The sequence below is a fragment of the Neltuma alba genome, unplaced genomic scaffold, assembly GCF_004799145.2.
Source record: "Neltuma alba isolate B1F8T4 unplaced genomic scaffold, ASM479914v2 tig00010511_pilon, whole genome shotgun sequence".
NCBI lineage: Eukaryota > Viridiplantae > Streptophyta > Magnoliopsida > Fabales > Fabaceae > Neltuma > Neltuma alba.
This window is the reverse complement of record NW_021635387.1, coordinates 842,007-868,852: the sequence shown is the minus strand read 5'-3', so window position 1 is coordinate 868,852 and position 26,846 is coordinate 842,007. Positions and strand designations below refer to the sequence as shown.

General features: G+C 34.2%; 4 protein-coding genes across 4 annotated transcripts; 2 read left to right on the top strand and 2 right to left on the bottom strand.

Moving 5' to 3' along the window:
- Positions 1–34: 34 nt before the first annotated feature.
- LOC114756848 (threonylcarbamoyladenosine tRNA methylthiotransferase) lies at positions 35–7,117 on the bottom strand. Its single transcript, XM_028945788.1, has 11 exons — positions 6,855–7,117; positions 6,740–6,778; positions 6,188–6,279; positions 5,587–5,836; positions 5,312–5,431; positions 5,152–5,227; positions 4,764–4,972; positions 4,563–4,671; positions 3,623–3,715; positions 1,389–1,549; positions 35–817 (listed from the first exon to the last, which is right to left on the bottom strand). The coding sequence occupies exons 1-11, from the start codon at positions 7,041–7,043 to the stop codon at positions 272–274; spliced, it is 1,884 nt and encodes a 627-aa protein (XP_028801621.1). The 5' UTR covers positions 7,044–7,117; the 3' UTR covers positions 35–271.
- A 1,884-nt stretch (positions 7,118–9,001) lies between these two features.
- On the bottom strand, positions 9,002–24,817 carry LOC114756841 (queuine tRNA-ribosyltransferase accessory subunit 2-like). The gene is given in 13 exon segments (XM_028945782.1): positions 9,002–9,322; positions 9,665–9,784; positions 10,509–10,643; positions 10,746–10,794; positions 11,150–11,201; positions 12,818–12,888; positions 13,765–13,858; positions 14,740–14,898; positions 14,993–15,012; positions 15,015–15,166; positions 16,566–16,771; positions 19,033–19,037; positions 24,813–24,817. Coding segments are annotated over 11 exon segments (1,185 nt in total). The 5' UTR covers positions 16,763–16,771; positions 19,033–19,037; positions 24,813–24,817; the 3' UTR covers positions 9,002–9,186.
- On the top strand, positions 19,253–20,155 carry LOC114756821 (F-box/kelch-repeat protein At3g06240-like). The gene is made up of 2 exons (XM_028945763.1): positions 19,253–19,710; positions 19,978–20,155. The coding sequence occupies exons 1-2, from the start codon at positions 19,253–19,255 to the stop codon at positions 20,153–20,155; spliced, it is 636 nt and encodes a 211-aa protein (XP_028801596.1).
- Positions 24,630–25,448, top strand: LOC114756820 (uncharacterized). The gene has a single exon (XM_028945762.1). It carries the CDS (start codon positions 24,630–24,632, stop codon positions 25,446–25,448), a length of 819 nt encoding a protein of 272 aa, XP_028801595.1.
- The last annotated feature ends 1,398 nt before the right edge of the window (positions 25,449–26,846 follow it).

The window sequence follows — 26,846 nt, the reverse complement described above, 5'->3', positions numbered from 1 at the left end:
TGCTGATGAACCATAGAAACTTGTCAAGAAGGAGTGAATATAAAGTTTCAACATTTTAGCTCATTGATCCATATTCTACGTTAATCATAACATACAACTAGTTCCCGTAAATATGCCAAGCATCGCCGGCAGCGACAATTCACATAAGAACTTGTATATGAAGACTAAAATGAAAATCTAGCAGAAATTTGTGAATGTCAAAATTTTCGATCACCTGGGAAGCTAAACCCATTCAAAAAAATATACGGGGGAGTTAAAATTTAATAACTTTTTACCAAGACCAAATAACTCGAGCTACTACGAGAGCAATGATAGGCAAGAGGCTGACAAATATTCCACCCAAAAGAGCCTTATCAACAAAATCCCACTCTCTTGTGATCTCACGGGTCCCTTGCTTTTCAATTGATCGTGAGGTAAGTTCACTATTTACCTTTCTGTCATGCAGATGCTTCTGCTTCTGCAGTATCCATCCAATTAAACTTTGGCGCATATGTTTCTGTGGCAACATGGTGTCTCTTGAAACATCATTCTCCTTGTAAGCACTTTGACTACAGCAGATGTCATTTCCACATGCACAAGATTCCATCTTCTCAAAGCAGGCACCACTCTCGGATGAGTTATTGCAGAGAGAAGACTCATCGTAATGAGATGTTTTCTTTCTTGAAGCTGTAATATCATTTGTGTGGTTGAGTGTCTCAATAACTTGCCCAAAAACAGACCACCTCCCAACAGACGTTATCTTAACCATAGCTGAAGTTCCCAACAAGGAATCTGGGGCAGCTACAAGAACTTGTATATATCCTTTGGTATGACCAACCTTGGGCATTTGAAAATAATTGACTTAGATGATAGATACAGTAAAGAAATGGACATATAATAATAATAATATACAACAGTTACAAGTGCAACAAAAGGGTGCTTCAAAGAATTCACATCTAATGATCTGCATAGTTTCTCAAAAAATAAAAAAAGACTGTCAAATGTCTGGAGAGCAAATTAGTAATTCTTGCTCATCCTCCCCCACGTTGCAGAGAGCTTTAGTGTGGCTTCTGTAGCCTTTTACTCAGGCCCAACAAAAAAAAAACAAAAAACAAAAGAAAAACAAGACTGCCAAGTGGATCTTTGTACACAGAAAGGATCTATCAATCTCTAAAATTGACATCTTGTTATTTCCTTAAAACAGAGAGAATCCAAATTCATTAAGCCTTTGACTACAGAATGAAAGTAGGCCTCTTTTCTCCACACCCCTTGGCTGTGTTGAATGAATAGCTGCTTATAGGCATCCACTTATGTGATACTATATATATTTATTTCCACAAAAAACATATTTATGAAATAATCATATAATAAAAAAAGGCAATTAATGAAGCGCTATTATAATGCCTTACCAAGTGAATTCCATCGGCTGCAACATCTGTAATCCAAATTCTTTCAACTTTGCCCTCCATTCCATTATATGGTGTGAAGGCTTCGAAAACATTTGTCAGTTCACGACTTCTTTTCTTCACCACATTACTTGGAACTTTTTTCATCCTTGCAGCAGGGGTCCCTATTCATTTTTATTGGTGTTGTCATTGTTTTGGCAAGGGAGAGTAAATTTTACGAAATATTCAAGGCAGGCAGATAAATAATACATTCAATTACAAACTACAACGTCTAGCTTGATTTTTTAACAAGTAATACCTTGACAAGCTCAAATTCCAATGCAGGATTATTTTACATAGGAAAACTATTAGCTAACGCAGAATAACAAGAATATAATTATAATCATTGTATCTCACCCTGTTCTTTGTTTTAAATTGCAATAGCCCTCTTATTCTACACAAAATTGTAATTGACACCTTACTTAATAGCGCCATCACAAAACTTTCTAAAATTCACGAGTCTTCTTAGTGAAAGAACATACTGCTTCTATCTTAAAGGGAAGATTTTTCTTTGAGCTTTTCAGGCTCATCTCTACATCATTCATTTCCTCAGCATTGCCGCCCCCTCCTTTAGACACCATTGCTGACCCCTATTTGTAATCTCTGCCTACTTGTCCTCCAATGGGCAGACACCCCTATACATCTCAATTTGCCCACCAAAAAAAAAAAAGAAGAAGAAGAAGAAAATCCCTGGCACTTCTGATATACTTCAAATTTATAATCATTTTCAAGGAATTACATCCTTTAAGTTTATCTGAAGCAAATCCAAATGTTATCTTTCCCATTCCTGGATTTTTTGTCATGAGAAGATACTGTTTCAACCTACCTCAAATATCATACAGATGCAATGGCAGAAATACTAGAGAACTTCACAGGTGATGTTGTTCTTGAACAAGCAGTGGCAATCAACAAGAAAGGTATTAGTTTCAATTCGTTCAGTGCCTTTTCCCTTGAATGTCTGACTCTTGGATAATGATGCACACACTTGGGTGAAGTATCATAGTAAGAGGGTACATATACCCTGCAACCTTTGTCATAAAATTGTCCTTGTTGATAAGAAATGCGGGTTTCAAGTCACTCAAAGGGGCTTTGAAGCACATTTTGGCTTCAAAATCATTGAAGACGAATTCACAGTTTTGCTCAGACAAAAAGACACTGGTGGAACCATAATGGCACGACAGAGAACATGTAGTGGAGCTTATATGGGTATTTGAACTACATCCGGAAACCAAAAAACCTTCTGCTTTGAGTTACCATTCTCATCCTAACTTCATCTCAGTATTGAATGAATTAGGAGACTCAGACTCCTTCTAATAGCTACAGGGGCAACATGCAGATTGACCAACCACCTGACAGTAAAAACGACCCCTACAACCATCTTGGCATTTGGAGGAAGTTGAGGCTTTGGTTATGAAATCCGACATCAACCAGAAAATATAGACTTTCCTTTCTCCCCTATAGGAATTCCAAGAGGCATAGGGAACATCAAGCAACGGATTTCCCAACCAGACATCAGGCAAAATCCTAAGACTTATGATCTCTTCTTTCATTTTATAAAATAGAAACAGGCAAATTTGCTTAAGGTTCAAGGAAGAACCAACTAGAGCCATTCTTCCCCATAATTTCTTCATTTTAGTTTTCAATCCTAGGGAGAGTGTCTGTGTATACTTAAAAAAGGGGGGAAAAAAAAATCAAATGCTAAATCTATTTGAGTTGTGCACGTGTGCATTGCATACATCTCTCATATAGTCAAATCGTCAACTTTCTATCACCAATTCATCCATACACATTTCCATTCTCTTTAACCTGAGAACAACTCAAAAGCACAATGGATATGTAACTAAATGGGGAGGGCATGAAAACAAGAACACTTTGCATGGCCTCGTAAAGCCTGGAAACACTGCACGCAGGCAAAGAAAATTTTGCTCCTTGTTACTCCCAAGACACTTGAACTTAATACAGTAGAAATGGTCCATAAGGAAGTCCAATGTTCATTACAATGAGCATATAATCTATTGAAGATCTGCCATGCCTATCACAAAAACAAGAAAAGATGATTGTCGGTCTCAACTCCTAGAATACAATACAAACATTAGGTTAAATAACATGTTGGGATTCCAATGTCCAAGTCTCACAGATTTTAGTAATTGCATTGACCAAATATGAAATGGCAAACATAGCGACCATTAATGACATACCTGGTCGGGGATAAAATTGTGAAATATGGACTTGAGGGAATTTGTACTCCTCAATTAGGCTAACAGTTTGAGCAAAATCTTCGTCAGTTTCACCTGGAGAAATCCAAGAAATAAATGTTTGCTTTTGGGGGGGGGGGGGGACCAAGGACAGTAAGTCCTTCCAAAAAATAACTAAAACTTGTTTATTTTATACAGTTCCAACTATTTTTTTGCATTTCATGATGACGAAAAGAGACTTGTATTATATAGCTCAATTACATTTTGCTTTTACAATTATATTGTCACTTAATTTGTGACGACAAAGTCATTGTCATTATATAGCTCAAGCCATTATTGATGCTTTTTACGGACTTAGTGGCATTGGAGGAAATGTTTTTGTAAGGAAGAAATATAAGACCCAGAAGCATATATTAAATGGCAAAAGGCCTGAGTGAGGAAACAAGATAAAGCTCAAAAAGCTCAAAAGGACATTAAGAGTAAGGTGGCAGACGAAGGGCGAAAAGGAGGTCTGTCTGCAATTAGTTACGTCATGTAGTACATGAGAGGAGAGAGAATGCAGCAACCATGGGTCACTGAACAGAGGGAAAGGTAACAGGTCATGTTGTGGGATTTCTTTGTCAGAACTGAAATGTACCTTATATTGCCCAAAGACCAAAGGAGGCGGATATGTTTTCTTCTTTTTTCATTTTTTTTGTTTATATCTCTATAATTACCTATATTGCTTCCTCCCACCTCTGTTTACACGGACGAAGACATATTTCAGCTATATTAACAATGCCAGAATCAAGTCTCTTCAGCTTTCAAACAAAATTAACCAAATTTAGAGCATCTGCTACTTGGGTGTAATTTTAATTCAGCTGTTTATCGCAACTAAAATTGAACAGATCAGGAAAAGCATGTGACAGAACAAATACTTTGATAAGACCAACCATCAACTAACCAGGAAATCCACATATTATATCAGTGGCAATCTGCATCCCTGGCACAAGCTCAGTCAATGTGTCCACAACAGTCCTGAACTCACTCACAGTATATTCTCGATTCATTGCCTGCAACATTCAGAATAGTCACCATATATAGGGGAAAAAAATTCCTTATCATTCCATTCTACAGAATCTTATACACAATTTGCATAACTTACAGTCAAGATAGTATCACTTCCAGACTGAACTGGTACATGCAGAAAAGAGTATACACACGGATGCCTCAAAACTTCTGCAATGTCTTTTAAGTGCTCAAGGATAAAAGGTGGGTTGGTCATTCCAATGCGAAGCATTGTGCTCGCATCAGGTGGAAGTTCTTTTACAAGGGCATTTAACAAAGTGGGAAGATTGACACCAATGTCACGGCCTGTAAAAATATCAACCAGAAGACCCAAAAAAAAAAAAAAAAAATTATTACACTGGTAAGAAAGTTTCCGGATGAGAATTGTGGCTGCATTGAGTACGAAGGAAACTCTTCAAGATCACATTCATAAATATGCTAAAGCAGTGACCGGAATAAAAGGATTGGTCACTGTTAGAAATTACCATATGCTCCAGTATCTTCACTGCTCAGCCATATTTCTCTGACTCCATCAGCTATGACAGATTTTACTCGCCCTACCTATAGTAGAGAAAGTCCAAAAATATAACAGCAAACTCAAAATGACACAATACATGGTAGCTTCTTCTAAATGCCAGTACTTACAAGGCCATCAATTGAGTAACTCCCCAGGTGACCTCGAGCATGTTTTGTCTTGCAGTAAGTGCAAGCACCTAAACAACCAACATTAATAGGAAGAATCTCAACAAATTTGTTCTTCCTCACCTGTTGTCAAGAGCAAAGCATATATTCTTTCGCCAGGTAAGCAGGAAAACATCATTGTTGTGTGTGTACATAAAAGAACTTCTGAACTACAAGAAAGTGTGAACTGTTGGGGTAGGGAATAAAATGGACAGCAGTCATGCAAGCAGTTCACTCACCTTTGGAAGGTCAAGTGCTGGCAGTGTCTTACGGGTCAAAAGCCTCACCTCATGACCCTTTAGAGTTTCCTCCACAACTTCAACCACACGATCAATTTGCTGGACACCAACTATGCTGATCCCTTCAAGCTCTTTCAAACCCCGGCTTCCTTGTGGAACACAACCAGCTACCACTAGAGGTTTATTTGAACTTTTCCCTTTTGCTATTATGGTATCCATAGCAGATTGACTCGGAGATTTCACGGTGCACCTGCATCCTATGTGCATGATTTTCTTTCTTATGCATTTATTCTTTATTCAACTAGATAGTACATTTTATTTTCATTAGCATCAGTTGATGGTCCTGAGATGTTGGGCCTCCTTGCATGCTCAAGAATTACACCAAAAAATGGAAGACTATTCAATTCAGAGTTAATAAATTCATTGATTAATCTATCATGTAAAATTCAGAAACTTTGGAATAGAAATATGGGAGGTATCAAACTTAAGCCATGAACTAAAATATGATTTAGTTTCACAATTTACTGCCTCAATATAATGTATGATAAAAAATTACAGGGGGGAAAACACAGAAACAGAGTGAGAAAGCTAAAGGCCTTACGTATTTATCAGCCATAGGTCTGCTTCTTCAGGATTATCGCTCAAGGTATAGCCAAATGCTAAAAGCTGACCAGCCATATATTCACTATCACTCTGTTCATACAGTACATGAAAATTATTGATTGAGACCAATTAAACACAGGGTACAATACTCACCCTCAAAAGTTCATACAACGAAGAAAAAGCTTCTAAAGAAGCATGATCAGTTCCTAAATCAGAGCTGGATGTAACGTAGGAAGATGCGTGGGGGTGCGTGCGAGCATGGGGTTTTAATATGCATGGGACTGGCTATGCACTCTTCACCTTTAATATTAGCTCATAAATACTTTATGGTCTAGCTCAATAAGCCAATAGCTCTATCAAGAAATAAGGATTACGACATTAAAAATTGATAGTACAATAAACTATGAACTTAAAAAGGGCAATCTCCAGAAACCATACCCAACTATCCTGAAGAGCATTGAAAACATTTCAGTAAACCAACACACAATTAGCAGTGAAGTAGCTTAAGGCCTGCTCAAGAAAAGAACGAATCGTGCAAATTGAGCATTACCTGGTTATGGGAGCATCCGAAGGTCTTTATAAATATGGTCTGCAGCATCAACACAGACAAACTTAGTCAAGAACTTTCAAGAAGGAGGAAGGAGAGAGATTCAATGAGAATGGACCTGAGTGCCGGGGATTTTTGGGGACAACGAGCTAGCAGAAGTGGAGTCATGGATTTGAGAAAGCTTGTGACTTAGATTACCCTTGTTCCTATTCTTCTTTGGGTTCATTCCAACGGAGGTTACCGGCAAGCGAAAACCCGGCGGAGATCCGTCCCCGCTTCCAATTAACAGATCCTCTATGTCTTCCATATCTCACGAAATGCCTACTTTGCTCAAACACCTAGTAAAGCCTATGGAGAAGAAGCAAGGCACAGAAGCTCCAGAAACCCCAGGAACTGCAATACAGTGACGATTTCTTGAGTTTTTTATTCGAAGCAAGTGCATTGAAAATTATTAATCTATCTACATTTTTGCCAACGATATATATTAACGTGCCTATATTAAGAAGGCAGGGGTAGAGCCAAAATTTCTTTTCCTTTTTCAAATTTTTAACGTTTCCACAAAAATTGAAAGACAGAAGTTTAAGGAAAATAGATTTTATTTTTTATAGTAGTATTTAACAAATTTTTATGAAAATACTGAGTGACAAAATTTTAAAAAAATGTGTATATTAGATAAAAAGAAAAAACTTGCTTTTTGTTATAAATATTACTCTCCTTCTCTCCATTCCTTTTTTTCAAGGGACAATTGTGAAGTGGTGCATCTTTTCTTTTACAAGAAACATTTAAAGGTTATTTCAAATTTTATTTGTTGAATTCTCATATTACTTCTATTAAATAATGCTCATTATATTTAATTTTTATACATTCTCTCTTCCACATAAATGAAAATATTTTTGGCAAAAATATTACATTTTTTATATATTTATTATTTTTAACTAATTTTAATTAATTTGGACAATTGCCTCTTATAAAAATGAACCGAAAGAGTACAGTATTAAGTGTAGATATTCATAACCTTTCAAAAGCTATCTGTTGACATTTCACACTAAAAGCCAACCTACAACATGAATGGCTTTTTAGGAATTTTCTATGATTAAATAGATAGATAGACATAATCTCCAAATGTTTTGTATTTTACAATTATGTAGATTTATTTTTTGAAGTAAATAAAAGATTACTCCCTCTTTCTCTTCCGTTCTCTTTTATCTTCTACATATAATATTTTTCTTATTTTCATAACACTTTTCTTATTTTCTACATATAATATTTTCTTATTTTCATAAAATTGTGAGTTAGTCCAGGGCCCCAGGCCCGACCACAACCAGTGAGGAAAAAAAATTAAATGAACTTTTAAAATGCATCCATATTTTATATAGTCCTTTAAATTATTTTTTTTAAATAAAAATATTTCAAGACATTATATTTCTAAATCATAATCATAAATAAAATAATGCAATTTTTTGTAGTGGCTGCAGCAAGCCAGCAACAGAAACAATAATAAGATTCATCTTCTAGTTTGCTTCTTTATTGTTGTCTAATACTTGAGGATGCTTAATTGTTCAATTATATTTCAAATGCTTATTTGTATTTTTTATTTTTGCCAACATATTGCAAATGCTAATGGATACACGAAGTGCATTTTAATTAGTAAATAGTCCCACTCATACTATATTTCATATATAACTAACTCTAATTTCCTCCAAATACCCAAAAAACATGGGAAAGAGAAAAAGAACCCTTCACATTTTTATACCACACACACGCATATTATCAGCTTTATACCATACATATAGGAACAAAAGTTCATGGGTAAGTACATGAGCACCTTCATCGTGTGTTCATTGAAATATCTACTTATGTTTTATTCTTAAACATACAATCCAGAAAAATATGCTTGGGGAACTAAATTGCGCAATCACATTATTGACGTGGTTTAATATAAGTGAAATACTTTCTCGAATATCTTATATAAGAGCCAGTTATAATGTTAAATTTAATTATAAATATAAAATCTCAATCCAATTTATCTATCATATTGATCATTTCTATCTGAATGAATTTATTTAACTTATAAATAATCCAATGTTATAAAAGAATACTTTAAAAAAAATCATGTCACATTTGTTATAATTAGCCAATTTATTTGGTTTTTTTAATATACCTAAATTAATTAAATAACTTCTATATTAATTACTTGAGAGGGTACATAATAACAAATTAACAAGCAACTTGTAAGCATAACTAACGTTTTTAACGCCGAAGACAAAAAGGAAAAACGAAGAGAACTAATGTAGCCGTATAACATACAATTTGCTGTTTTGGGTCCAAAAAGATCATCAAATCTACATGCTATAATACAACTCATTTCTTAAGCTCTGTATGATACATGAGATCCTCGTCAGGTTAAGCATAAACCCTACAAGCAAAATCTTCTGCAAAATTAGGATGCACTAAGCAGGAACAGCTTCCCCTTTCAAATGGTTGCGCCTGCTCTCTATGAATGTCTGCCGAAATTGTTCAAAGCTTCCGTCTTTGATCGTTGCCCTTATCAGACGAAAGAACAGCAAATAGTGGTGTGTATTGTGGCTGCAAAATTCAATATAATAAATTTATCAACACCATTATAACCAGAAATAGTGCAATACCCCAGAACTAATATGTCAGAGCACAGATTTATGGTAACTCCGTTTGTAACAATATTACTCACCTGGTTCTTGTCATAAGGAATTCAACATGTTTCATGGCATAACATATCTTTTTGAAGCATTAATTTCTTCCACATAGCATCCCCAACTAACTATATTGAGGGTAATTTTGACATTTTACCAAAAATAACTAATTTTAACTAAGTTCTTTAATCCATGTAAAGTTGTTAATAGGTGCTTACAAATAAGAGTAGAGAGAGTATCTGAGCAAAGATATTCATACATGTCTAGTAGGATTTGTGCCAGCATTTCGTGAACGTTGAGTAGGTGATTGATGTATGCTTTGGTATGGTTCTGGCATGTATAGCAGGTGCAGTTTCCTAGAATGGGAGACATGTCTTTCCTGCATGAAAAGGAAGGGGTAAAAAATTAAAAAGACAGTAGCTATAATTATAGCATTTCCATCACTTAAAATGAGTTCAAAGTTACTACACAAATTTAGTTCAAATGTCATTCCAATGGCTATAATTACGAGTTAATAAAACAAACTAGCTCCATAGTTCAGAAATAACACTATTCTCTTGTAGAACGGAGCTCGTACAAACAAAATACTACCAATAAATACCACGACTGTCAAAATTTAGGTCTTTGGAATCATATTACAAAATGACAGTGAAATTGATAAAAATGATATGCGTAGGACTGGATGGTTGAAATTAAAAAAATTAAAAAAAATTAAAAAAATTAAAAAAACAAAGGCATCATAAGTTGTTTATGACCATAATAAACCTTTTAAGCTTAAAGGAAAGCTTATCAAACTGTCATAAAGCCAGCAACAAGTGAACATTGAACGTTGAACGTTAATATTTTGCATTGGCCTCAGGTTTAGTGCCACTTTACTAACAAGAATAACTCTAGTCTTTGAGCCACTAAAAGACACAAATTCCATTGGGGTTCCCAAAACATCTAGATTTACTAACAAGAATGACCCAATAATATTTTGCATTGACCTCAAGACTAGTGTCACTTTACATTACCTGCTGATTAAAATTTCAAACCCATACCAGTATTAGCATACTAAAACATAAAAAAATAAAATAAAAATGTTGAACAGTTTATCATTTTACCTATAAACAGTAGCTCTCAAATTAATTTTGGTCGAGTCACTTCCTATTTGACTCAACTGCAGATTATAACGATTCCCATCTTTGTCCAGTGGAAAGGTAAGTGCATATCCTCCAAGTGTGAGGGAATATATGTACCTGCAAATTATCTCATCAACCATCCTAATTTCATAATAGAACAAAATACTGTAAAGATCGCGTTGTTGTAGGTAAAAATATAAAGTAGGCTTAGCAACTTACGTTGAGTCAAAAAGATCGATTCCAGCGGCTATTCCTTGCAAGACCTCCTCTGTAAAGTTAAAATTATTTTTATATGAAATAAATTTCTATTCATTCTGGCTGAATAAAGAAAGAACACACTTGTAAGGAATTTCATTTTTTTCTTATAAACATTTTAAAGGACAGATATTAATATATGGATAAGAAAAAGATGAATAAAATGATAGTCATGAATTATTTACTTACTAACCCATTCCTAGGTCAACCATCAACTGAATTAAAACCATGTCTCCCTCACTCTATATGATCATGCCACTTAAAATGCCAAACCCAGTAGGTGGGTCGTAACACCAACTAAATATGACATTTTGCATAAAAAATTAATGACAATGAACCAAAAGAATTAGCCACATTAAACAAGGTACCTGGAAGTCCAAGCCCACAGACCATGCGTGGCTTATCATCTGGCAAGATATCCTGAGAATAAGTCATCATGTTATCCACGATAGCCAAAGAAAACATCAATTTTCTACCACTATGTTCAAATATAAAACATGCCTGAGTTTCACAAAAAGAAGAAAAAACAAGAAGCAGCAGCTTGTATGCGCATGTGGCTTTGTGTCAAAGAAAATTAATAAGAAAACACCTCTCCAAAGTTTTGTTTGAGGGATTAAAAGACCTTTAATAACTTAAGTGTCTCTAGAGCCAGAGCTCTGGCAACTTGAAAGTAGTCTATATTCATGAGAGCAATGAAAATTTTTGCAAAAAACTGCTCAACAGTTCAGAGAAGATTTTTCAGGTCTGATGGTCAAGTGGGATTCGAGACTTGAGAAGATAATAAGTCCCAACTCCTAAGTAACCTAGTTTGAGAGGAAGTGTTGGAACCTCATAATTATGTGCTCATCATGAGCCCATTTTTTTCTGATTATCCCCTGGTTTGTTCATCGCACGGGGTTTCAGCATTCCAGTAATCTAGTCAACTTAGTTTTTTTTTCCTTTCCAATTTCTGCGTATCATGCTACCTATATTATGCGTTTTTTAACTTCTGTTTCTCTTTTAGATATATGATTGGTTGGTTGACTTCTAAAGCCACAATCTCCTTTGTATGTACGGCTCCCATGTCAAAATAAAATGAAAAAGAAGAAACTTTTGAATTTCAAATTTAAAAAAATGAAAATGAGACATGTATCAGAATATTGGATACCTAGCAGAGCAATATTCTTTAGGAATATTTTCTCAGAACTTGAACCGCATATGGGAATTTATAATTGTGATGCAACATTTTGAGGAGTCCTGAAAGCATTTCAACAGCCAAGCACACCCCCCCCCCCCCCAAAAAAAAAAAAAATGGAACGTAAATGGGCAAAATTTATCTACAGAATGATGAAAAGACACAGATAATATGATAAAAGGAAACCAAGCTTTTTCAAACTCGACATGTCACTAACATTATACCATGGCATGAGAGGTGCTAACTCAGAAAATATGCGAGTAAATATCACCATAGAAGACATCTGCCGATTTATCTCCATAATTAATCAAAATATTCCCATTTGTGCACTGCATTTTTTATGAGATGGGAAGTTAGAAGTGATTTTGAGATTAAAATGGGAGATCAAATCACTCCACAGGTAACAAAGTTTAGATATTTGGAATCAATTGTACAAAAGGATGGTGAACTTGTGGAGATGTGTAATCTGGAAATCAAGGTGGGTGGTTCAAATGGAGAAATGCTACCGAAGTTATTTATGATAAAAAAAAGTACCTAATAAGGTTCTCCCTTTGATCTTTTATATAAGTAACAACTAACCAAATCACGCAGACCAAAATGTTTTTTATGTAACTAGAGATAAAATTTGTACTGAACACGTACAAGGAAGAATTGGCATGGTATCTATTGAAGAGAAAATGGTAGGAGATTGTTTGAGGTGGTTCGAAAATAGTAGCTCATATCAGCATCAATAATATCCACTCTACAGAGAAGTTAAAATACTTATCTAATGTTATGCTTTAGCTTGGGGCTCCTCCATGCACCAACTAAATTAATATATATTAGGCTTTAGTTCCCACTTCAGAAACACAAAGCATCTTACCATGATAGCAGTAAGAAGAGGAGGTCGTTCATCAATGCTCTCTCCAAGCCCAAAGCCCCCAATCCAATAACCTGCATAAATTATTGCAGTTCCATTATTGAGTTGTCCACAACAATATATGTGGATAATTATTTGAAAACCGAAATGTGGGATTATGACTCAAGAAAATGGCCGCTTCAACTTTAAGATAACCAACAGTCAGTCAGTATAGAAATTGTGGACGTAATATAAGTAATTAAGTACAAAGTCACATTTCCAGGTCGTTACCAAGGCTGTATTCAGTTAAGGTTGTGAGACAATAAAAGGAAAAAGGATTACGTGACTAGTGATAAGAGGAAATAAAAGATATTCAGTCATACACTCAGAGAATTTTTTTCTTCCACTCCAGACAGAAACCCATGCAAAAAGATGAAAATATTAGTTGAAAAGGGGGCCAATATTATTATAGGAAAAATGTATTAGTTTACTAAGCTTTTCACTAATCACTATAAGATATTCTTAACCAAGAAAATACAAGTCTCTAAGTAGTAATACTTCATAGCAACATATCAGAGGACCAATGATAACTGATCACTCCGTCTGAGAAACAGTAGAAGACAAGGAAAAAGAAAGATGCATAAATTTATATAGACATGTCAGAGTAAACCAATTTGTCCCATATCCAAAAGATGAGCTGCATCTACCATAATCTAGGCTAACAAGGGATCACTGGTCTGTAATAATTACTCAGCAGCAAATTTCACCATATTTATATCATTTTTCACTACCAACAAAACTCGAGCTGTAAATAGACATAAATGGTGTGTAATATTTATCCAATAATTACTTAATGGTACGTTCCAAAATCTTTGCATAATTCTTCAGTACGTTTGAAACTCATGTGGTAAATAATAAAATAATATAAAATGTTAACATAGTTCGTTGTCTTTTCAGAAAAAAGGAAGAACCTGATACATTTCGCTTGGCTACCTCCATTGCACAATGCTTCCGCTCTTCCAAATATGAACCTCCAACAATGGCGCCAAAGGCACATCCGCCTTCCTGGAATTTGAAAGATAAATGCATGTCCATTTTAATTAATTCTATCATATCGATGCCATAGTGCTTACTCACAAAGTGAATATACTATAAACAAACTTATCAATGACCAATGTCAAAACAAAGCTGACAAGACGACATTAGAAAACTCATACTTTAGGCTGCAAGGATGAATGGTAAGCCCTAAGTCAATCAATGAAGCATGCGTTGCAATTCTTTTCTCCCTCCCACTTATGATGAAAAGCGAGAGCAAGAGTGTGACTTGTAATTGATACGTCCCACAAATTTATATATCTATATATAATATAAAACCTCTAACAAACAGCACCATTCACTCAAGAAGCATGCGGGCCTTTATTAAAAATAGGCATGGGAGTTTCAGGCCTTAGAAGGAGTCCAGGTGCTGTGCAACTCTAACACAGAGTACAGACGCTAACTAATTGTTATGTAATTGCTACGTTAGATAGCAATTAGATTTAAATTTAAAATTAATTTATCCTGCTATCTTCAATTTCATATATGATAAGGATAGGAACAAACTAAATTTATTTTAATTTAAAAAAATCGATGCTTCTGTTCTATATTGAATAACCTAGGATTTCAGGGCTCTAATTACTGAATTTTCTTCATCATCCACGGAACCAAGAGAAAATAACAAACTCATTGACTTACCAAATGAATAAAAAAGAACAAGCCTAGATTATTAAAAGATCAAGGACATTCAAGTAGTAATGCTAAAATCATAGCAAAACAGATAATATGGAAAAGGAAATCCTTCCAACCATCTTGAACCAAACAACCATAATTAATTCATGAGGAACTTCATTCCATTCTAACAGAAAGACGAATAAAAATATAGCATGTAATCATGCATTTTCCTTTACCGGATTCAATGCAAGGCAGTCATCAAGCCATCTGACAGTTCGGTCTACTGAGGTCTTGTTCCTTTTATCTGATACCCAAGCAGGTACTTCATCAGCCAAAGCAACCCATATGTTTGGCCTCATGTGTGAAATCATTTCCATATAATCTTTGGGTTTAATCTGTCAAAATAAATAACCTTCATTACATTCACCATTATTCAAAACAAAAACAATGAAATAATCAATTTATCCAGCAAGTACATGTTGATTTTACCAAGAGACGACCACAGGGGTTTCAAAAGATGCCCCAAGTTTGGTACTTCCAATACACTCAGGAAGACAGCTAATAGAATCCCTAACTACAGCTGCAATTCCATATTCATGCAAACTGAGCAATCGATGGAGCCCCCCTATTTTTGATATATTTTTTGTAGGAAGTCCTTCCAAACTGCAGAAGCACATTTGGGATAGGTTACTCAACACAAACCGGTGATATAATATAGCAATCGCTAACATTTCTGTACAGGAATGAATTTCCTGAGCACCATTTTTTCCTCATTTGCAGTTTGCACTCAAAGATCTGGTGGGTCTAAAACTGATGAGTGACTACTTCATCTTACACAATTGTTCTAAAAAGAAAAGCACATGCAATTAGATCCGAAAGCCCATGTACCTTGTATTATTCTTCTTCTCTAATTTATTTTTCAGTTTAATTTTTCCTTTTGTTTTATTTGAAGAAGAAATTAGACCAGGTATAATTTTCTTGCATTTTAAAAATGGATGAGAATTCAAGATGGCCCTTTCATATGCATATAAGTCTCTAGGTGAAACGAAGAATACACATTATACCTAATAAATGAAATGATCTGCAGCTGAGACCCAATTCTCACCACGGGGCCCAAAAATGCCTCTAGGCTAAGCAACAAAACTCAAGGGGAGAAAAATTCTAATTAGTAATTAGCAAACAGTACTAGATTTCACAAACATGGGTGGAAGAGAGCCTAAAAATGAAGGTTACTACCTAAAGACCAATAAAATTTAGTATACATGGGCTTAGGCTGCATTAATAATACTATTATCACTAACCAAATATGTGATCGGCTAAGTATAAAGTACTATATGTTGGCCCAAAAAACATGTCTTATCCCACTAGGTAGTGTCAGCAATCCGAACTTGTCTACATTAGGAGCTAATCTAAACATAAAACATGTTAGGTTAGTTAAGATAAATTCAAATATTAAGGGACCTTAATGGAAATTCCTATGTAAGAAGTACCCATACATTAAACTTTAAAAAACAAAAACAACATCTCTGTTGTGTTCTTATTTATATTGATGTCCTGCACCAAATGCCTCCAGTAAAAATTGGTTACCACCATGTTGCTGCAACCATGATTATTACAACCAAAATGCACTTTCAGTTCTAGAGTTTCTCAACCAACTCCACCTTCACCATAGCATGATAAGTGCCCCAAAGTAGCACACGCCAACACCACTATTGTCATAATGCAACCCGTTTGTTGCCTATGGTTACAGACCATGATGAACTCTAGTCACAAAAGCATGATCACGCAATCACCAAAACTACCAAAACTGAAAGCCCCAAATACATTTAGAATAAAATGATGATATCCCAAGTTGAAAACAAGCAACATTACAGTAGTGATTAATTTTTTAATAATAACTACACGGTTAGGTCCCTTTTACACAAGGACCTATTTCTTTACATAACTTCATGTTCATCTTCCATGATGCCAAAGTATATACGTCTATTGAGATAAAGCAGAAGGTACACTTTTAGTTACAAATTTAATGAAAAGAACGAATGAGGTTAGGTGAGGTGCTTACAAGTGGAGTGGAGAAACTTGGAGAAGACGACAATCAGGAGAAGGGAGGGAAGAGAGAAGGTCAGGGGAGATGAAGTGAGGGAGGCCTTTACGAGTAGATAGGAGAAGAGCAGGCGTCTCTATAGGACTCGGACAGCCTCCGATCTCCAGTACTCCGACGCGCGCGCCGCCGCTCCAAGCCTTCACGTTAAACTTCATTTTCCCTCTCTCGAGACTCGGAGAGGCCCGTTTGGTACGATGAAACGCGTTTTTTTTTTTTTTTTGCCTGACGATGAAATGGCTTTTGAAGGAACTGAATTATATGAATAGAAATAGGTTGGAATTGGACAGTTAAATAGTGTAAATTTATTTTTGAAAATTTTCACTCAACAATATTGAATTTTTGAATATATTTACCTCAAAATTTTAAAATCATAACAATATTGTCTTCTACTATTAAAAAATTATATTAACCGTTAAAATAATGATATTGACTGTTAATATTTTTAACTATAAGAAACAATATTACTATGATTTTAAACTTTTAGAAAAAATTAGCTCCAAAAAAGCTTTGGGATAAATTTACACCTTAATCCTTTATTAATAGAATGTTTAAAGGTTTGTTTGGTATGAAGAGGAAAATTTTTATGAGCTCATTTTTAAAAAAAATTAGAAAAGTGGTGTTAAAATTTTCTAATTAATTTTTCTTACTCTTTTATCTTATACTCCTCTAATCTTTAATATAAAACCTAATTATTGAGTTAATTTTGATTTTAAATATAAGACCTATTTCTTATATTTATCAATTTTTTCTAAATTATCTCTATAGATACTCTATCAACCATAATCAAGTAGAAGAAATAAAGAGGATATTTAGAAATATGATCATAGTATTTGAGGAAAACATATCATATTTTTTATAACTAACTAACTAATCTAACTTCCTTAATCTAATCAAATTAATTAAATAGGTCTTATATTAAAAACTGGAGAAGTATTTTTTTAACAAAATTTTATAATTCTATTTCTTCAATTTTTTAAAATGAGCTCATTAAAATTTTTTTTCTCTCTATTTCTTTCATACCAAACAGTCCCTAAAAAGTTAAATGTTGATGTGTAAAGTAATCCAGATAATAGCATTTTATTGGTGCACTAGACCTAAGGCACTTGACCTAAGTTTTCTCTCGAGAAAAAAAACCTAATTTTTAATTTTATCATCCTCCTTAATGAGAGTGTTAGATCGCAAGTTTAGTTGAAGAAGCGTGCGGGGCTTTATTAAAAGGAGGCGATTCAAGTTATAGAATTCAACTAATAAGAATTGATTTAACAGAAATAGCTAGTCACTTGCAATGGATTAAACTAACGTTTAAAATCTTATAAGTAGAAATAATTATATTTAGTGCCCGACATTTATAGAGCACGCACTTTGCCTAATTGTTATATGTTAGTTAGCATTTAGATTTGAATTTAAAAGGGAGAATTCAATTCCTGGTAAAAAAAAAATAAAAATAAAAGGGAGAATTCAATAAACCCTTAGTAGACAATTAATATCAATTACCTCTAAAAAAATTTTAAAATTTTACTATGTCCTTAAGGACTTAAATTTTATGGGTGAATAAACAAAAATATCATTACTTTATTTTAGAGTCGTAAATTCCCTTATATTTTTTTACAAATCACTGAATTTTAGCTGTGAATCACATAATTTGACTTGTTCATTTGCATCAATCAAAATTACATTTAGAGAGTGTTTGGGTAAAAACAAAACTATTACTTTAAAAATGCTTTTATGAAATATGAAGTAATTATGTGGAGAAATTTTGCCTTAATTTGCAGAAAGGTATTTTTGAGAAATGCTTTTGGGGTTACCCGAACACCTCTTTAGAGTTTGTGAATTCTCTTATATTTCTTATAAATCATTAAAATTTGGGTTTCAAATTGCTAAATTTTAGTTGTGAATTGCAAATTGAATTCTTCATTTGCACCAAAACACACAGGGTTGTGAATACTTTTTTTTTTTTAAATCACCGCATTTGAATTGTAAATCGCCAAATCAGAATTATTCATTTACTTATAAAATTGACAACAATTGGTAATTGAAATTTAGTGATTTACAAAAAAAATTTTAAAAATAAACTAAAGGTATTTTTATCTTTTGACCCTTAAAATTTTGATTCTTAGAGGTGCAACGAAATTTCAAAAAAAATTTTAAGGATGACTGATATTAATTATTTACAGTAAGGTTCAATGAAAGTTTTCCAATTTAAAGTTATCTTCTTGTCTCCAATTTCGTTTATGATGAGAATAGGAACAGGCTAAACTTATTTTCATTTTTTTGAAAAAATTAATTAATGGTTCCATTCCACATGGCAAACCGCCTTACCACTGATATAACTGCTAGCGCCTCCCCCCGCCGTGACTCGTGAGACTCCTTTAGACCAGTCGGCAGTCGAGCACCGTGGAGCACGCAATGATGGAGAAAGACACACCACATCTTCCCCAAGAAATTATCACAAATATTCTTCTGCGACTCCCGGTAAAATCCCTGATCCGATTTCAATGTGCGTGTAAAGATTGGGAGAAAAGTTTAAAACCCCATCTTTCATTGCTCAACACCTCCACCATTCCACTCAGCAAAACCCTTTACTTGCTGTCGATTATAATATCTCTAAAAGAAATCATTGGCACTTGTGTTTGTTTAATCGTGAGATGCAAGTTCTTGAATTTGAGAGCCCAAATGTCAGTGATTCCTTAATGGCTTACGGGACTGGGCTTTATTCCAGTAATGGCTTGCTTTGCGTCGAACTCTTTGGTGAATCTCAACGCTCCCTTTGGTTGTGGAATCTAGCCATTAGAAAGGTCCATCAAGTGCCAAAATCTCTGAACAAGTATGAGGGTGAGTCCTTTTCTGTAGGATTTGGGTTCAGCTCAATCGTCAATGATTACAAGATAGTGAAACTTTTCATGTCTGATTTTTTGGTTGCTCGAGTGGAAGTGTATGCATTAAGGACAGGGTTATGGACAAATGTTGAACCCGGGAACTTAGAGGTGGTCTGTGTTAGCCATCCTGGCGCTTTCAATTGTAATGGAGCTATCTTTTGGGTTGGGATGAAGGAAGGTGTGGAGGAGGGCAGAAAAATAGTTTCATTTGACATAGGAATGGAACTGTTCACATTGATATCATTTCCTACTATGACTTCTGCCTCTCAATCATGTTTCCATAGCCTTACTATGTATCAGAACAAACTTGCTCTCCTTTCTCCTACTGTGATTAAAAATTCTGAATCATATTTGATTGATTTATGGGTGCTGGAGGAGTGTACAGATCCATGCAGGGAGAGATGAAATTGGACTAAAATGTATACTAGCAGACCCAATCCATTCACGTTTAGTATTATTCCTGAGATTATTTGGAGAAATGAAATTGTTTGCAGTGTCTTCGGAGTTGAATACCCATTTGGAGGTGAACCGGAGAATTATGAAGGAAACGTTGTTTTGTGCAATGTCACTACTGATGAATTCAACATGTTTTCTATCCCAAAATGGAGATTTTATGGTCAGAATTTTGATTACGTGGAAAGCCTTGCACTGCTCGACAACATCCATATTTGAAGAATGCTAGTATTTAATACCAAATGCTTCTTGCCATGTTTGACTTTTTTATAATGTTATTTGAGATTTTCAAGCTTATCAATTATTTGAGATTTTTATTTAGCCAATATGCCAATGATTTCAAGTATATTGGAGTGCGTTGACCCAGTTTACAGTAAGTATCTACTCTATTTAAGCAAACTTTTAGTGGAAATGAATCTACACATAGTAGCCCCTATTGAGTGGGTTGTTGGTATACGTATGTGTATATTTTTTCAGTTCCTTCGAGTCATCTTTGTATCAAAGACAAAATCTCCAATATTCATAAATGTAATGCTATAACGCATGAATGGAAGGCCGGCAGCTGAATTCTGGGATTTACCTGATTGGAGTCGTCTAAGGAAAATGATGAGGTATGTGGCATATCTTGGGATGGCATAATGTTGATTCCAAATTTTGGGTCTTGAAAAGAAGATGAAGGAAGAGGTTCCAGAACAGAGCATTTTCCAGAACTCCTAGTTTCATTTTTCTTTCTTGGGGTCTAATGATAATAACCTAGCTCCTAGTGATGCCATTTTAACTACACCATAGTTCTAAGATACTATCTCCTTGCACTACAACCAAACTCTTATAATTAGAATCAAAGATAGTATAATTAATGGTGCACATAAATTTGAAAACACATTGAAGTATCCATTCATAGTTGAATGCTTTCTCTGTTCTCTCAGCCTCTCCACATGATATCAAAGCACTTATTCTATGGCCTTATTGAGCAAATTACAAGTGGAGTGACTTCAAAAGCTGACAAGCCAAGATTCATCATCCCCTTCTAATGTTTTTTTTTTTTTTTGAGCTGAATCATCATCCATTATGAATGGGTAATATTTTAACTGCTCTCAATGTCGAGCAGAGAAAAATACCTTACTGCATTGTTGATTTAAGGTGCTTGAGATCATATGGCTAACGAGACGTAGTGCAGAGACAGAGTTCCAAAGAACTGGCCATTGCAATTTGTGGTAAGATCTGGATAAAACGGGTATTAGAGCAATTGGCTGAATATTTATTTCGAATATGAAATTTAAAAACTATGGGAATAATTTTATTGCAACTCCTGTGATAAATAGTTGCAGAAGCTCCAGCGAGGGGGCGGAGTTCCGGTGCTGCAGACAACTTGATTGCAAATCCTTTAGGTTACCTTTGGTATGAGGTATTAAAAATTAGAGATAAACATTAGAATTGGGATTGAAAAAATAGATTAAAAGGATACTTAACATAAGTGATTTCTTATCATATGGGATTAGGCAATCCCATATAAATAGGATTAGAAAATACCACATCCTTTGTATTTCTCAATTCCATATATATGGATTTGTCTAATTCGAAGTATCATAGAATTACTTACACTAAACACTTTTTTAATATAATTTTATATTTTCAATCTCAATCCTTATCTTTTATTTTTAATACTTCGTATCAAATGTAACCTTATTTTACTCCTCATATTAGAGAGAGAGGGAAAGAGGGATTTATATATATATATATATATATATATATTATTTATAAGTTATTTCCTTAAATTTTTAGTATGAATATACTATTTTGTTTTTTTATTTATTATATTGTAGATAGTTACTTTTTTTAAAAGTGTATATATTGGATAGGGATAAAATTAAATGATTGTTATATCTTAATACAAAGTTAATGCATCTTCTTGATCTATATGAAATATGTTGTGAGTATTTTATAAATAAGACAGGAGGATCAAATAACAAATAGGAACTTGTAACTCATTAAATTAAATTTGTTAATTATTTATGCCACTTCTTTAACTATTTAAGTGAGCTATTCAACATATTCTTTTATTAGTAATTTGCAACACGTGTTAAGTTTAACCAATTCCATGCTTAAATAAATTCTGTCATGGTAAAGGGCTAAAGAAATATTATACTTTTTCAGTCCTAAATATATGATCATTTTATAGTGCAGTTTCTACTATAAAATGGGTTATATATTTAGGACCGGAGCAGTACATAACTTAAAATATGGACCCTTTAAGTTAATTTTTTTTCAAGGGTGAAATTGGCTAAAACGTACCACCAATTCCTAAACAATTTAATAAATAATTAATTTATCGCAGTAAATAACTAAAGACGTGTTGTAAATAATCTAAAACGAGGGCCTTTTAAATTAATTTATTCAAGTGTGAAAATGAATAAATTGTGTTGTCAATTGCTAAACGATTATTTTGGCAAAAAAAAAAAAGAAGAGCTAAATGATAATGGGAAATAGTTAATTTGTTATACCAAATAGTAAAAAAAATACTGTAAAAAATACTCCACCCCTCACCTTTTCATAAGCAACAACTATCATCCTTAAAAAATACTCCACCCCTCACCTTTTCATAAACAACAACTATCATCCTTCTCTTGTTTCTAAATATAAATAATATTTGCATGTTGTCTTAAATTTTTATAGCAAATTTTCAATTTTCTATTTTAGCCCATTAATTGTTTATTTTAATACTCAATATATTTATTATCTCATTTTCTCTTTCCATCTACATTCTTTATTTTTCATAATGCTCTTTATTATAATAATTGTCTTGTTCTCTTTCTTCTACTCTCTTTTTCTCAAAGATAAAGATATTTTGAAAAATGAACTTTTAATTTCTAGCTATTTATTATTTTTAACTAACTTTTTATTTACATAATGGAGTCCAACGTTATTTATAAAAAAGGACGAAGAAGTATAAAGCAAGGGCCACCATCAGTCCGTCGTTGAACCTCCCATTGCCCATAGGAGTAGCTTTTCTTAAAATAAATGTTAGGGCAATGTTGTAAAAACATACTTTTCTAATCTTATTTATAAGTTACTTTTAATATATTTCGTACAATTTAAGAAAAATCTTAAACTTTATTAATTTTTATTTAAAATTGAATAACTTTCTAACTTTAATCCTATTTAATATACATAATACTCCTCCGATCCTTAATATAAGACCTATTTAACTAATTTGATTAGATTAAGAAAATTAGGTAGGTTAGTTAATTATAAGAAATATGATATGCTTTTCCTAAAACACTATAATTATCTTTCTTAATACTCCATCTCCCTCTTCTATTTGATTATAGTTGATAAAGTATCCATAGGGGTAATTTAGAGAAAATTGATAAACATGATAAATGGGTTTTTTATTTAGAATCAAAACCAACTCAATAATTGAGTTCTATATTTAGGATTGGAGGAATGCTTCATATAAACAAAATCAAAACAATAATAAATGAAGGGTAAAATTGTACATCTATATAAAAAATTTCTCTCAGTACCTCATAAATAGGACTAAAAAATATCTTCTCTTTGTGCTATAAATAGAACAAGAGGAGAGCATTCTCAAAATCCCATGACTTTTTTTTTTTTGTGTTTTTACCAGCAATCCCATGACCAATTTGGAATTTGGTGGCAGGGAAGTTTTAGGTTTTTGAAGAAATCCAACAAATATGAATTGGATTTAATAAAAGGAGTTAGTAGCTCTAGTTGATCTAAGATTCAAATCTTTGTTAATAGAGATGATCACATTTAATATCTGGTATTTTCAAAGCATAAATGTTGGCTAATCGTTATAAGTTAGGAAGCATTTACATTTAAATTGAGAAGGAGAATTCAATAAACTCCACGCTAGACAATTATTATCACTCAACCTAAAAGTAAAAAAAATATAATATTTCACTACTCCCCTAAGAACTAAAAATTTATGAATAAAAAGACAAAAATACTGTTGTTATCACTCAACCTAAAAAAAAAAAAAAAATGATATTTCACTACACCCCTAAGAACTAAAAATTTATGAATAAAAAGACAAAAATACTGTTGTCTTCTTTTGAAATTGTGAATTTTCTTGTATTTTTTATGAATTACCTAATTTTTGTTATAAATTACTAAAATTTGGTTGTAAATTTCTAAATTCGAATTTAAATTGTTTACTCTTATGTTTTTTACAAATCACTGAATTTGGGTTGCAAATTTCATACTTTACATTGTAAATTGTGAAATTTGAGTTATTCATTCATACCAAAACAATTATGTTTGGGGGTTGTGAATATCCTTTTTTTTTGTTGGTAAATTACTGAATTTGGTTTTAAATCACAGAACTTAGATTGTTAATCGCAGAATTTGAATTGTCCATTCACCTAGAAAATGTACAATGATTGACAACTCAAATTTAGTGATTAACAACCAAAATTCCGCCATTAACAAGGATTTTTCTGGAAAAAAAATAGAGTAGTGGTGTTTTTACTCTTTTAACCACGAAATTTTGATCGTTGGGATACAGTGAAATTTCATAATTGTTTGGGTTAGGAGATGAAATTTTTTGCGCTGACAGATATTAATTATCCACAGTGGCGGGGACTGTGGGTTAAATGAAAAATTTTCTCAATCTAAAATTATCTTTTTATCTTGAGGATAGGAACAAACAATTTTTTTTTAAAAAAAATTAATGCTGTCAGTCTGCATTGAAGAACACGCAGCTTTAGCACCTGCGTACACACACCCGCTAATCCCTCACCCCGTCGTCACTCGTGAGATTCCTTTATACCAGTGGGCAGTCGAGCGCCGTGTAGCACCCTGTGATTGGAAGAATCTGTTCAAAACCCCATCTTTCATTGTTGAACACCTCCACCATTCCGCTCGCCAAAACCCTTTACTTGCTGTCGATAATAATATCTCTAAAAGAAATCATTGGCACTTGTGTCTGTCCAAACGTGAGATGCAAGTTCTTGAATTTCAGAGCCCACATATCAATGATTCCTTAACGGCTTACGGGGCTGCCGTTTATTCCAGTAATGGCTTGCTTTGCGTCGAACTCTTTAGTGAATCTCAACGCTCCCTCTGGTTGTGGAATCCAGCCATTAGAAAGGTCCATCGAGTGCCAAAATCTCTGAACAAGTATGAGGGTGAGTCCTTTTCTGTAGGATTTGGGTTCAGCTCAATCGTCAATGATTACAAGATAGTGAAACTTTTCATGTCTGATTGTTTGGTTGCTCGAGTGGAAGTGTATGCATTAATGACAGGGTTATGGACAAAAGTTGAACCCGGGAACTTAGAGGGTGCCTGTGTTAGCCATCCTAGCGCTTTCAATTGTAATGGAGCTATCTTTTGGGTTGGGATGAAGGAAGGTGTGGATGTGGGCAGAAAAATAGTTTCATTTGACATAGGAATGGAACTGGTCACGTTGATACCATTTTGTAAGAAAATAGGCCAGTACACCCTTGGTGGATTGGACCCAAATTCATTAAATTTTAGGGTTCTGATGTAAATTACAAAACACATGAGTCCTTAACTGCAATTTTAGCCTTTTTTATATGATATGCAAAATGGGAGGAACGGTTGGACGAAGGAGGCGGTTTATTATTTTCAAAAGTGTGGAGTTATATAACTGATCCAAGAGGGATCATTTTGTGAGTGTGTGCTTTTCCCCATATTCAGTTGGTTCCTCCAGACTCCATGAGACCTGTTTAACATAAAAAAAAATTTCAGCTGTCTCCCTTGTTCGTTTTTTTTTGGGTTTGCTTAAAATCAAGTTTTTAGGCTTCAAAATTAATCCCATTGCGTAGAGCTCGAAAAAACGAAGAAAATGATATAAAGTACGCGAAAAACGGACATCGGACGGCCAATATATGGAGAAGAGAAGTTTCTGAGTCCGACTGGTCTGTCGGACCCGACCCATCACTCCAGCCGGGTTGGGTTGACCCGGCTGGAGGTTGAAGACGGTGAACAGTGATCAAAACAACGTCGTTTTGATCACTGCAAAAAAAAAAAAAGGAAGGGGGAAATGGGTTATGGGCCGAAGCAAGATCCAGCCCGGAAAAAAAAAGGGGAGGAAAAGGTATCTGGGCCGAGAGCAGGGTCCAACCCAGTATATATATTATAAAAAAAAAGTAAAAAAAAAGAATTAAAAAAAACTGCCACGTGGCGCGTGCCGCCACGTGGCATGCTATCTGGACACGTAGGCCCACCACCTAACAGGTGGTGGCGCTTGGAGGCTGCCGGCACAGCACGTGTCGCCGGCAGCCGGCTGCGTGGCGGCGCTTGACGTACACGTGCTGACAGCGAGAGTGGGCGAAGATTTTTTTAATTTTTTGCTAATTCTTCCTTCTAGGGGTGCATGTAGGGGCGTGGAAGGTCCATTTGAGGTGCGGTTTGTCTCTAAAAATCCCTAAAATTAAGACCTTCATTTTGATATATAATTTGCTAATTTTAGAGACAATTAAGGGTTAATTTGTGAGTATTTTCAGTGTATTTTCTGGTATTTTCATGCGGAAATAAATTCCATAATATTCAAAATAATTTAAATTATTTTTGTTCTAGGTGAAAATGAAGCAAGAGGCTTCTAGTAGCACTGAAAATATCAAAGATGGTTCATTGGAATACTCATACATGGATAATGCAGTTTCAGAATATGAACCAGAGGATGAGGATCCTGAAGAGGACCCTGAAGAGGTTCCTCAAGAAGACCCGTAGGAGTTAATGGATTCTGGACCTGAGCCGGAATCTTTATTCCCCACTGAACCCCTCCATACCGAACCTCATTTGGTTTGTAATGATTCACTAGATCTTCCCAATGAAACCGAAGTTGAGGAAGGAGAAGAGGTGGATCAACCATGTACCCCTGCTTTAGCTATGAGAATAGCTGAAAGAGATGCAGCCAAACTAA